General features: G+C 39.0%; 1 protein-coding gene across 1 annotated transcript; it reads left to right on the forward strand.

Moving 5' to 3' along the window:
- Positions 1-47: 47 nt before the first annotated feature.
- On the forward strand, positions 48-14,159 carry LOC309381723 (vomeronasal type-2 receptor 26-like; the record flags this gene model as incomplete). The annotated part of the gene is made up of 4 exons (XM_081933008.1): positions 48-92; positions 6,834-7,073; positions 11,773-11,899; positions 13,264-14,159. 4 exons carry the CDS (start codon positions 48-50, stop codon positions 14,157-14,159), a joined length of 1,308 nt encoding a protein of 435 aa, XP_081789134.1.
- Between the last annotated feature and the right edge of the window lie 281 nt (positions 14,160-14,440).

Here is a 14,440-nt window from a genome sequence, read left to right on the forward strand (position 1 = left end):
AGGACATTTGACGTTCCAATCTTTTAAGGGCTTTCCAGAAGGACGACATGGTTGTGGCCAGCTACACCTTGAGCACGAGAATGATCCCCAAGGTAAGGCCAGGGCAGAAAGTGCTTTCATGCTAGGTCCAATCTAACAAAATGCGCTTATGGGGTACGGGATCAGTAACATACAGGTGAAACTCGAAATATTAGAATATCATGCAAAGGTTCATTTATTTCAGTAATGCAACTTAAAAGGTAAAAGTAATATATGAAATAGATTCACTACATGCAAAGCAAGATAATTCAAGCTGTGATTTGTCATAATTGTGATGATTATGGCGTACAGCTCATGAAAACCCCAAATCCACCATCTCAGAAAATTTGAATATTACATGCAATCAATAAAACAAGGATTGTACATAGAACAATATCGGACCTCTGAACAGTACAAGCATAGAAATGTACTCAGTACTTGGTTTGGAGCAAACCCTTTTGCAGCAGTTACTGCCTCAATGTGGCATGGCATGGAAGCTATCAGCCTGTGGTATTGCTGAGGTGTTATGGAAAATAAGGATGCTTCAATAGCAACTTTTGCATCTCATTTAGAAACAAAGGATCCAGAGTATGGAGGAAGAATGGAGAGGCCAATCAAGCACAGTAATCCAACAGTCATTGAACCAGTTTTTGGTGCTTTTGGCAAAAGTTGCTCTCATCAGAAAAGAGGACTTTGGATCACTGAGCAACAGGACTTTGGACCACTGTGCTTCATTAAGAGCAGGGTCAATGCAGCCATCTACCGGGAGATTTTGGAGCACTTCATGGTTCCTTCCGCAAACGAGCTTTATGGGAATGCTGATTTCATTTTCCAGCTGCCCACACTGCCAAAAGCACAAAAACCTGGTTCAATGACTGTGGGATTACTGTGCTTGATTGGCCAGCAAACCCGTCTGACCTGAACCCCATAGCGAATCTATGGCGCATTGTCAAGAGAAAGATGAGAGACATGAGACTGAACAATACAGAAGAGCTGAAGGCCGGTATTGAAGCATCCTGGTCTTCCATAACACCTCAGCAATGCCACAGGCTGATAGCTTCCATGCCACGCCACATTGAGGCAGTAATTGCTGCAAAAGGGGTCCAAACCAAGTACTGAGTACATATGCATGCTTATACTGTTCAGAGGTCTGATATTGTTCTATGTACAATCCTTGTTTTATTGATTGCATGTAATATTCTAATTTTCTGATATGGTGGATTTGGGGTTTTCATGAGCTCTATGCCCTAATCATCACAATTATTACAAATCACGGCTTGAACTATCTTTCTTTGCATGTAATGAGTCTTATCTCATATATTAGTTTCACCTTTTAAATTGCATTACTGAAATAAATGAACTTTTACACGATATTATAATTTTTTCGAGTTTCACCTGTACCTCTTCTGCCTGACCTCTCTCTAATACATTATAGATGCAACAGTAAATAAATAGGTAGGAAAAAACAAGACCTAACCCTTCCTTTTACTCCAACCATGAAACATACTAAGAAATCATCCTCTCTTGAATTTGGTTAAAATTCTATTCTGAAGAGATGATGTTACCTTTTCCATTGTTGTGTTGTCACTATTTCTTTAATGATTTGCATCCCTTTTATCATGCAATAGAACTAACAATAATATATTTATTATTGATACATTTTTCCTTCCTTCCTTCCTTCCTTCCTTCCTTCCTTCCTTCCTTCCTTCCTTCCTTCCTTCCTTCTTTTTTCTCTTTTAGCCTCCAATGTAATATGATTACATTATTGGTGATTGTAGTGGACCTTAGTGATCTCTAAATTCTACGTTCACACACAATTTAGCATCACTATGTTTTCAAAGTGTCAAGAACTTCACTAAGCTAATGAATGAGAGAAAGCTAAAGAATTTATAAGCATGGCCTCATCAGTCTACCACAGGAATTGTCACAGTTGGTATGGCAGGTGGGGTACAACAAACGTACTCTAGTTGCTGCAGTGTCCAGAAAACAACATATATCAGAGGGAGCACTCAAAAATCAATGAAAATTCTAGGATTTTGTTCAATGTTAGCCTCAGTTTCCACATCACTACCAGCAATCTTGAGTAATATACAACTTACCTTTTAGCAATGGAATTTCTATTTACAAAGGATAAATTTATCTCAAACTACAAATTTAATGACCAGACCAATAAGGTAGCCATCATTGGAGGACCCCAAACTAAAATCTATATCCATATGGCAACTACTCTGTGCAATTACAAATATGGAGCAAGATGGAAAGTTCATGCATTTATTATTTTCAGATGTTGAGTCCTCATAATCATTCTTATGAAAAGGATTCCAGATGCAAAAAATATTTGTCATTTAATGAGAAATTTATTAGATATGAAGATTATCAACAAAGGGCTCTCACTGTTGTTTGATGACCAGTAATAAATTTGCATATATTAATTGGGAAAAATAGTTTTAGGAACTTGCCTTGCATACCCACTCAAGCCCAGTTATTTAGTACATATAGATATATGCATTAGACCTTTATTTTTATTTTTTTCAGAAAACTCCCATTTAACTAGGTTCTTCTGTCTTTCCTCCACTTTGATCACATTTGGATCACCACCGTTGATGTATAATGACAACTCAGCACTTTTTGTAAAATGGACGTTCCCTGATGAGATTCATCAGCTGAAAGGAATTCTGTACTTATTGTTGCATTTGGGATGGACCTGGGTTGGAATGATTTCTCTGTATGAAGAAGATTATGAGAGATTTGTTCAAAAGAGCCTTTCCATGTTTTCAGAGAGAGGAATCTGCTTTGACTTTATAGAATGTCTACCTCAAGTGATGTACGACAGTGAAGCTGCTGGAATGGTGGAAAAAGCTTCTTGAGTTGGAAAATCCTTCCTTCCTTCCTTCCTTCCTTCCTTCCTTCCTTCCTTCCTTCCTTCCTTCCTTCCTTCCTTCCTTCCTTCCTTCCTTGGATTAATTAACTTAATCCAAAACTTAATTTTGGCAGCATACCATTAAACCCAGTGTAATATTTAAATCACAAGAAACTAAATGGCAACTCATGTGACAGAAGGAAACCATCTTGAACCAAACCAAAGTGTAGTAAACACAAGGGCATATCATTGTCCTATCGTGCAGCTTGAGGGTGAAAAATGCTTTTAGAGATCATCTAAAGCAGGGGTGTCAAACTCAAGGCCCAGAGTTCAGATACGGCCCACAGAGTGGTTAGATCTGGCACACAGGGCTACTGGAAACAGTGAAGGACCAGCCTGCAGTACCTCTGCCAGTGAAAACGGAACTTATGAGGGCCATGCATATCCCCCCACTGTGTTTTCACTGGCAGAGGATTGTAGGAGGTCATCACAGATGAAATTGGAGCTTGGGAGCCTGTTTTCCCTGGCATAACACTTGGGCCACCACAGGTTTTTGTGGTGTTTTGCAGGAAAAAATATTTCAGCAATAGAGTAGTAAATGTGTGGAATACCCGATTATTGTTGTTATTTCCTTTAACCCAACGCCAATACCTTTTATTTTAAGCTGTCTACCATGGACCTTACATATTTCTTAAGAGGTCCCTAAGGGGGCATGCATAAGCGCACCAGCGTGCCTACTGTCCCTGTCCTACTGTCCCATTTATATGTACTCTTTTTTTTACGTGTTAATGGGTATGTTTTGCTTATTTATATCCATTTATTTGTGCCATTTTTTCATGTGTTTTCATACTTCTTTCCTTGTACTTGTTGACAAGTAAATAAAAAATAAATAAATAAACAAACAAACAAACAGGGTCGACCATCCCCAGACATGAGTGGCAGCATGCTGGCCATGCCCACACTGGACACTTCCCACCCCAAGATCAACAAAACTCTAATGCGACCCTCAATGAAATCTAAATGCTTGCAATAGTGGAGCACAATGTGCCTATGGATTGACACTATCCCAGGGGCACTCTGTAACACAGAAGAAGGGCTTCCTATAAAGGAGAGATGTCTTAATTGGTGGGACACTGGTAAGCAATACAGATCATGTAGCAAATGTCTTAAAATAATTCTCCCTCCTCAAATCCTACCATGCTGCCTCATTGTGGTAGTAGTGGGCGTTTCTGAGAGGGGTTAACAAGAAATATTGTGAGTGTATGCTATGAGTATACTGTATATCACCAACAGGGTCACCCAAGAGGTGAAGGTCATTGCAGCTGCCAAGCTAAAGCAAACAGGCACCTATATTGGGGGGTGGGGGACAATAGAGGAAGGTGCCAGAAACAGATCGCATTGAACTTATGTCAGAAGCACCGCGATGCTTCCGGGTTGAAAGGATTATCCTGAGATATCAGCATTGCCCAGAGGATGCCCAGTTGGGGGCTCCTTTCATGTCTCTGGCAGGAGCTGGAGTAGAGGATGGAAGCTCAACCCAATCCAATGGCAGCACTTAGGTCTCAAAGGTGGGCTTGCTAACCTCCTACTCAGCATCCTAACCATGTGAGCCATCATGCTCCTTATATACAGAAAATGGTTTATCCATATACCACTATATGGACAATGGCAAAAGGGCTCAATTAATACACCAAGGGAAAAGGCATTAATGAAATACACCTATATTTTTCAGAAAGAAACCCACATTGAATAATACCACATTTTTCAAACTTTAAGATGCACTCCCTCCACCCAGAAAAGTGGGTGGAAATGTCTGTCATCTTACAGAGCAAATATTACAGAGCTCAAATCCCACACACCCAACATACCCCAACCTTCAGCCTCTGCTCCCAGCAATTTGCCTCCTTGCAGCAAAAAGCAAACAGACTGGTCAGCTTAAGTACAGCCTGATTTAGCATGAGCAGCTGATTGGTGGTTGGATCAGCCTCCAGCAAAACTGATAATCAGTTGTTCCTGGCTGCGAGGATCACCACGGCCTATCACCGCTTCCACTCTTCCCCTTTTCAGCCTCCACACGCCCCATTTTAGGTGTTTGCGCATCCCATTTTTGGCCTCCATGCATCCTATTTTTGGCCTCCATTTGTTCTGTTTTACATGCGTCCCATTTGGCAGTCATAGATGGCGGTGATATGCATTGCCTGGAATGGGCCAAAAATGGGGTGCGTAGAGGCCAAAAATGATGCATGCGGAGTGTTTATACATTATGTCCAGATGTTGGGTAGAGCCTCCTGCAGCTACCGCTACTGATTCACCTGAACCAGAGAGAACCAGCTGAATCCCAACTCTGATTGGCATGTTTTGGAACATACCTGGAGGGCAAGAGTTGTGGCAAGGAATGGGTAATAGTAGAAGTATCATGATAGACCATATATTGGTAATAGTATCATGATACTTATTATATTAAGCAAAGAGTAAGAAAAATGAGTTCAATAAATGTATTTCCGCTATTGTTTTCTCTATTTTTTTCTTTTGTACGTATGACCTTTCACTCTCCCATTTTCCACTTAATGTCTAAGTTCCAAAAGTTCATAACAATGCAGTAGTGTCTACTGAGACATAATAAGCATGTCTCTCTCTGATATTTTTCAAACAAAGTACTGTTGCAAGTAATATTATTGATTTCTCATTAAGTATAGTCATTGTCACTTCTTCTCCATGTCACAAGGGCATTCCAGCAGACACTGACAAAACTGTGATCCTAGATTGAAACATTACATTGCATTAATCTCTGTTCAGAAATACAGAACTACATGCAGGCAGGGAAAAGGGGGATTTCTGTTAGACTTGATATTTCCTATTGTTAATTCCATAGAATGTTCATTGTATTAACTGTAGGTAACATTAATGGGTGGCCAACCCAATTCTTCATCTGAATGATAAAATAGGAGCTACTGTTTAATATCTACTATGGCCATATGTTATAGTGAGTTGGTTATATTCAGAACATTGATTTTATTCTTTTTTCCTAACATAGTATTAATTTCTCCTGTTTACAAGTGCAAACTCAGTAGTCCTCTTCCAATTGTTCACAAATATTATCAACCTGGAGACTTAATCATTGCTGCAATTATTTATCAGGTCTTCTTTCTTTCCAATGAGATCACTTTTGAAAGCTTCCCCTCTCGTGAAGTGCTTGATCAGTATCTGTAAGTATCCTCCTGTAACTGCTTCTCCTCCAGTTTCTTTTTTCCTGTAGTATTTTTTTCCTGAACCATATCATTTGCTATTTAGTCAATAATCAACTTCCTATGTCCATATATAGCCATTTTTATTAGAGAATTCACAGAAATGCCTCCTTTTTTAAATACAGAATGTCAAATTGAGACAAAGTGATGTGACTCATAAATTGTATGAATTTTTCATCAGGAGACTTTCTTCCTTCAATAAAGTCCTTTTTTGAAAATAAAAATCTAGAGGTTCTACATGCCCTCAGGTTCATCCGAATCCCCCCCGTTTCATCTCACCAAGAAATAAAGCATCCCCAAGTGCATTTGAGAATTCTTTTCAGACTTGTTTAGTGTTGAAACATTAAACTGACTTCCCACCATTAAAAATCACTGACAAAATATAGATAGAACTGAAATTAAATGTTTCTTTGACATCCAAGGTGATTTTGGAAGAGATATTTTACAATGAATTTGGCAGTTCACCAGAAGTATAATCTAAAATAGAGAAGAATGCAGGCTACAAATGCTTTCTCACTACAATGTTAGCTTATCTCCCCCTCCTCATCACTGATTCCTTATATCAAAATGCATAAGCACTACATACATATTATTAAAAATATTAACTGTCTGAATCTGAAGCAGCAACCTTTAATGTCATTTGTAACTTTCACTGAAGGTTCCTCACTCATAATTATCAACATGCTTTGGCTTTGGCATTTGCTGTAAAGGAGATCAATGAACATTTTGATATTTTACCCAACGTTAGCCTCGGCTTCCACATCGCTACCAATTATCTTGAGGAATACACAGCATCTCTTTTAGCAATGAAATTTCTATCTACAAAAGATAAATTTATCCCCAACTACAAATGTAATGACCAAACCAATACAGTAGCTGTCATTGGAGGACCCCAGACTAAAACCTGTCTCAACATGGCAACAACTCTGTGCAACTACAAATTTCCCCAGGTGAGAAGAAATGTGGAACAAGTTCATGAGCTAGTTGTTATTTTCAGATGTTAAGTCCTTATGATAACTCCTATGACAAAGATTCCAGAGGCAAGAACTATTTGTCATATAATAGTAAATGTATTAAATAGTAACATCACAAAGGCCAGTCACTTCTTTGATTACATCCATAACCCTTACAGTGCATTTGATGAAGCCTCTTTCTGTATCCTACCCAAACCCAATTATTGTATTATGTTAAAAAAGCATTCTTTCTTTAATTTTTTAAAAGTCTGTTTCCTTTCACCCTATGTTCACCCATATTTCCCCAATTAGATTACATATGGATCAGCTCCTTTGATGAATAATGACCAAGAAGGAATTTTTGTCAAATGGATGTTCCCTGATGAGATCCACCAACTTAAAGGAGTGCTACATTTACTATTGCATTTTGGATGGACCTGGGTTGGGTTGATTTCTCTGTTTGAGGAAGATAGGGAGAGATTTGTTCAAAAGAGTCTTTCCATGTTTTCAGAGAGAGGAATCTGCTTTGACTTTATAGAATGTCTACCCCAAATGATGTATGGCAGTGAAGCTGCTGAAATGGTGGATAAGGCAGATAAAATATATAAAGTGATCATGGGGAGTACAGTCATTGCAGTCATCTTCAATGCTGAAATTACAAGCATAGTGACATTGAGGATGATGATCTCTGGTTTAGATTCGGATGATATTCCAAAGGAGAGAAAAGCCAAAGTTTGGATCATGACAGCTCAAATGGAATTCACCTCTATTCTGATGCACAGACCATTGCCCATTGATTTTCTCCATGGTGCAATTTCCTTTGCACTTCACTCAAAGGAGTTAAGAGGATTTCAACAATTTGTTCAGAAGAAAAACCCAAATTTTGACAGAGAAGATGGATTTATTAGGGATTTCTGGAAAGATGCATTTGAATGCTCATTCTCCAGTGATGTTACAGATGAGGATGCTGAAAGGATCTGCACTGGAGAAGAGAAACTGGAGACTCTTCCCAATTCAGTCTTTGAGACCACCATGGGTGGACATAGTTACAGCATCTACAATGCAGTCTATGCTGTGGCACATGCTTTGAGAGCCTTGCATTCCTCCAAACTGAGGTGGAGTCAAAAAATGAATAAGAGGAGCTTGAAGTACTTCTTTCAATCACCATGGCAGGTCGTGTTTACTAATCAAATCCAGGAATCATGTAGAAAATGTTGGCTTATAGATTTTTTTCCTCCTTTTCTTTTGAAAGTGTCTTTATTTATAGTTCATAATACTTAACAGTAGACCTCCCTCTCTTTACAGATAGTTTTGAACATTCATGGTATTCTCTTTCCAAAAATTAAAGCATTTTAAAAAAAAAACTATTATTATTATTTTTTTCAAATATTATCTGAATAATCTAAACCATGAAGGCCATTTGTGCAAAATTTGATGTAATTTGAAAATAAACAGAAGCTATTGAAAAAATTTGAATAAACACCCACTAACATATGAACTTTATTTTATGTATGAATCAGTTATGTAAAGTATCTTTATGATTCCTTTCAAAGAATCCAGTTAATATTTATATTTCTTTGGGTTTTTTTTCCCATTCAGCTCCATCATTTTTTGCAGCAAGTCTCCTTTAACAACAGTGCTGGAGAAAAGGTTTCTTTTGACTCCAATGGAGAATTGGAAACTGGGTTTGATGTTTTCAATTGGGTCACATTCCCAAACATGTCCTTTCTGAAAGTCCAAATTGGAAAAATTGACCCCATGGCTCCTCCAGAGAAGCTCCTTACCATTTCTGCCAAGGATGCTGTTTGGCCCCTCATATTTAACCAGGTGTGTCTCATTTTTTCCCCACTTTTTAGGGAATCATGTATTCATTGATCCACATAAGTAAATAATTAATCACAATCATAATCAAAATTGGATATAACAACCTCATTTTTTTTTCATGTATATTAACATGCATGTAATTCTTCTCCCTTTTCTATGTCAACTTAATAATACTCATGGAAATGCTTTACAAGTTGACATCTATCTTCTAGAGTGTTGGCTATTGCAGATGGTGTCATCTGCAAATTTGATGAGTTCCCCATCTATCCCCTTATACAAATCATTGATGAAGTTATTGAAGAGTACTTGGCCAAAAACAGAGCCTTGGGGTACTCCACTGCAATGAAACTGTTGGTGCAATTCCATTGAGGACTATACATTGAGTGCGGTTGGTCAGCCAGTTACGAATCCAAATCTTTTTTCTATCCCTTTGTTAATACAGCCTAGGATTGTACTGCAGGGGTGGGTTGCTGCACATTTTACTACGGGTTCGCAACCCGCGTGCGTGCTAGATGTGTGCCAGTTGTGCGCTGCATTCTGCACACACTTGCACTGTTCAATGTAAATTGTTCTTCGTGCATGCACATAACAATTTAGAGTGAACAACAGAGACAACTTCTGGCAGCCGAAGGTGACGGATGCACACGTCCGCCTTTTCGCTGCTCCGGTGGGCTCCCCTGAAGTCTAAGGGGACCACAGGGTGCCTTGGAGTGGCGCCCTGCTATAGGGGTGGCTTGCTGGGACCCCCTGGAATGGCGGCACCCACGGGGGGGCTCCAGCTTTGCCCCAGGAGCCGGGGAGCGTAGGGAGCGCGCATAATAATCCCTTTTACCAGTAAGGTAAAAAGGGAGTATGGAAAAACAGAATGCTAAGATAAATAATGAAATGTATCCTAGAGATGGACAACAGTAGGCACTTAAGTGAATTAATTAGTTTTACATGCAACCTCAATGTGTGGTAGATGAGATGTCCTTTTTGGAGAAGCCTGACTATAAATCTAACAGTCCAAGTGACTACATATATATTTGGACCCCGAAGGAAATAGAATTATTTTGTTTGTTTGAATCCTAATATGTCATTTTCGTGAAACAATATTTCTATGTATTAAATCCTTGCTGAGCCATATAAAGGACAATTGAATTGAAGTAATTAGGTGTCTTTAACTACATCAGAAAAAAAAGGAACAGTTAAGAAAATGTTTCTCTAACCCAGCAAGTTTATGAGGGGTGGATTTCAACTTGCAAATTCAGCATGATTGTTTGGGAAATAACAGCATAACTTTGGAGGTATTCTAGTCCAATTCCCCCCCCCCTACTCAGGAAACCCTACATCATTTCAGACAAATGGTTGTCCAATCTTTTCTTTAAAATCTCCCATGTTGTATTCACAACTTCTGGAGGCAGGTTATTCCAATGATTCATTGTTCTAACAGTCAGGAAATTTCTGTTAGTTCAAAATTGCTTCTCTCCTTGGTTAGTTTCGACCAATTGCTTCCTGCCTACCCTCAGCTGCTTTGGAGAATAGTTTAACTCCCTCTTCTTTGTGGCAGATCCTGAAATATTGGAACACTTCTATCATGTCTACTCTTGTCCTTCTTTTCATGAAATTAGACATAGCCAGTTCCTGCAACAATTCTTCATATGTTTTAGCCTCCAGACCTCTAATCATCTGCACTCTTTCTAGACTCTGCACATCTTTTGTACATCATGGTGATCAGTCCGGATGCAGTATTCCAAGTGTGGCCTTATCAAGGCATTATAAACTGGTATTAGCACTTCATGTGATCTTGATTCTATCCCTCTGTTTATGTAGCCTAGAACTTGTTGCCTTTTTTGGCAGCGGCTAAACACTCCTCGCTATTATTTAAATGGTTGTCCACTAGGAGTACAAGACCCTTCTCATGGTTCCTACTATTGAGCAAGGTACCATATATATTGTACCTGTGCATTTTGTTTTTCTTGCCTAAATGTAGAACCTAACTTTTTTCACCGTTGAATTTCATTTTGTTAGATAGCACCCAAAGTTCAAGTCTTAAGCCTATTGTGAAGTTTCCAGAGATGACCTAATTAATTTATGAGCCTCGAGACAAAGTTCAAAAGAAATGCAGTCATTTATTAGGATCAACTTCTTCCTCTAGCCCCTCTGTGATGGTGTTCACCATGGCTCTGGGGGATGGGTACAGGTGCCCATAGCATTTTAGGTGGGTATCTACTGAATCAAGGAATAGAGCTAGCTGGTCTGATTCCCTGTCAAATTTTCCCCACCTCTAATTCATCATGGTGGGTGGTCCGGTCAAAATCCTCTCTCAGTTGCTCTATTGCACACTCCAGGGATTCCATCTGGGGCTTTGGGAGCCTGGCTTGTGCCCAGTCCTATATCCAGTCCACCCTTGCCAGCTCTCTCGAGAACCTTCCCTTTATTTGAGAATTGGGGTAAGGGAATGCAACTTCAGCTGCCTTAGGGGTTGATTTCCACCAGTACTCATCCTTTCTTGTCTTCTGCCGCTGGGAAAGGCATTGCAGCTTGGATGTCTGGAGCTTGGATGTCTGGGGCTGGCTGAACTCCTCCAGCTGAAATCAGGCTTTCTTCTGATACTCCGCCTTCTGCCATAGTTGCCTGATTTTCCCTCCAAGCACCCCAAACATGGGGAAATGATTGGAGATCCCGGGATTCAGGAAACCCAGAAATCTTGATAGATTTTCAAAAGTTTCGGAAGGATTGTTTTTGTGAATTTAAACAAAGAAAAATGGGGAAATAGTACACTAAAGTTTGATCAGGATGTGAAAAGTTTGGGTATATATACCTGATAAAATGAACACTCTTGACCTTTACGTTCTTTATGTGAAATAATTCTGGTTTTATTTATGAACAGACATTGCCTCTTTCCATCTGTAATGGGAAATGTCCTTTTGGCTACAGCAAGGTAAAAATAGAAGGGAAATTATCCTGCTGCTACGACTGTAGACAGTGCCCAGAAGGCAAGATAGCTGACCAGATGGGTGAGCAAAGGAATATATTGAATATATCAATAATTTAATAAATATAATTGGGGTTCACTTTTTAATCAGTATTATGGTGTCTGAAAATTTTGAGCTGTCTAATAGGTTGTATAGATGAGCAATGAAAAATGTGAACTACTTGTTTCTAATTCAAAGAGATATTTAATGTCTATGAAGATTCTCACTCATCCAAAGTGCTTTCTGTCCCAAAGTTGCTTTTTCAAAAGGCAAGTGGAGTTCCTTGTTTCCTTGAAAACATCTAAGATGTCTTCTCATCCAAGAAGCTTCTTCAGTTCTGACTGACTTGCTTCACTCAGAACTGAAGAAGCTTCTTGTATGAGAAGCAAAATGTTTTCAAGGAAAAAACAAAGAAAGTCCAGTAGCTTTTTGAAACAGCACATTTGGGAAATATTTAATGCTACAATCTACCAGTTCATTTTAAATAGCATAATCTCTCTTAAGGATCAATAGAATACTCAGATTTGGACTCTTCTTATGACTTGTAGACATTTGGCAGGTAACCATTGCATGTCAATAAACAATCCAGAAATTTATTTATTATATATTTTTGAACGTAAGGTCATTTTCCATCAAATTCAATTTGTGTAACATTTTTTCCTGCTATTTCAATTCTTTTTCCTGCCTATTCCACCTGAAGAATAAATGTCATATAAAAGTTTTGAGATAACTGTATAACATAAAGAATATAAAAATTGAACACTGCATTATATCTTCTGACCCCACTCTCTCCACACCTGTGAACAAGCCAAAACACAGGCTTGGCTGTTTTCCACTGTTTAATTGCAAGATAACAAACCGTTTGGCCGAGGGCCCAGATAACTCAAAATACAAGAACAACAAACTAGATATTCAAACACGGCTCTAAGACATCAACTTTCTTCACTGCTAATTTCAATCTGTTGTTTCCTGCAAATATCCCCTCCCAACGTCTCACCTATAAGCTCTCTTGGGAGGGGCCAATTTACAACCACCTGTGCTAATTATCATCTCTGAGCCTGGCCTACGAAGCTGCTGCTTTCGTTTCTCAGCCCTTCTCACTCTAGCATCAGGCACCTCCTGATGGCCAACCAGCCCCTCAGGTCCCTGCTCTAAATCTGAACCAGCACAGGGTCTTCCACATCATCCAGGGCAGACTGAAATGAGGCCTCACTATCCGAGTCCAGCAGCACCTAAATCGGATCCTGCTGGGTCACAACAATTATATAATTAATTTCATTGTAAATTGTTTTGAGAAGAATAATATGAACTCATAGGATATTATTAAATCTAATATGTTAATACTTTTTCATGCTTAAAAGCTATAATGGTTCCATGAAACAGATTTATTTGTTCTTTTCCCCCAGACTTAGATGATTGTTTTCCATGTCAAGAGGATCAACATCCAAACAAAGGTCGAGATAATTGTCTTCCAAAAACAGTAACTTATTTGACTTTCCAAGAGCCATTGGGTATTTCTTTGGTAATTATTGCAGTCTCCTTTTCTGTCATCTCAGCTGTGGTGTTGGGAATCTTCATTAAACACAAGGACACTCCCATTGTCAAAGCCAACAACAGAAACCTCACCTACATTCTTCTCCTTGCTCTCCTGCTCTCCTTCCTTTTTACTCTCCTCTTCATTGGGCAACCGGATCAAGTGAAATGTCTCATGCGACAAACTACTTTTGGCATCGCTTTCTCTGTAGCCCTTTCTTGTATTTTGGGTAAAACAACCATAGTAGTGCTTGCTTTCATGACCACCAAGCCAGGCTCCAAAATAAGGAAATGGGTGGGGAGAAGATTGACCAACACCATTGTCCTATCTGTCTTCATGGCTCAATTCACCATCTGTGTAGTGTGGTTGGCAATTTCTCCCCCATTTCCAGATTCAGACATGCACTCCATGGTTGAAGAAATTGTCTTGGAATGCAATGAAGGATCAACCACTATGTTTTATACTGTCCTTGGCTGTATGGGCTTCTTGACAGCTGTCACCTTCACGGTAGCCTTCTTGGCTAGGAATTTACCTGACAGCTTCAATGAAGCCAAATTCATCACCTTCAGCATGTTGGTCTTTTGCAGTGTCTGGGTGACATTTGTTCCCACCTATTTGAGCACCAAGGGAAAATATGTGGTTGCTGTGGAGATCTTCTCCATTTTGTCTTCAGCGGCTGGATTACTGGCCTGCATCTTTTTCCCCAAGTGCTATATCATTATTCTGAGACCTGATCTGAATACGAAGGAACAACTAAAAAAGAAGTGAAACTGATGTTTATGCCAGTCTCCTTGAATGAATCCTAATTGTTTATTTCCACCAAATAGGCCTTTTTTGTTCTGTCTTTGCAGTTTGGGGTGTATGCATTCCTCCATCATATCACCACATCAAGGTAACATATAATTATGTACCCTGATATATATAGAGAGATGTAAATATATTTAAGTAGCAGTCAATCCATGACAGCATGAGAGATAATGCAGCAAGCTTTTTAAAGTTAATAGTTAAATTATTATGATTTTAAGTTTATTTTATTGATTACATTTACA

Source organism: Natrix helvetica (genome assembly GCF_964273705.1).
Source record: "Natrix helvetica genome assembly, chromosome: Z".
Classification (NCBI taxonomy): domain Eukaryota; kingdom Metazoa; phylum Chordata; class Lepidosauria; order Squamata; family Natricidae; genus Natrix; species Natrix helvetica.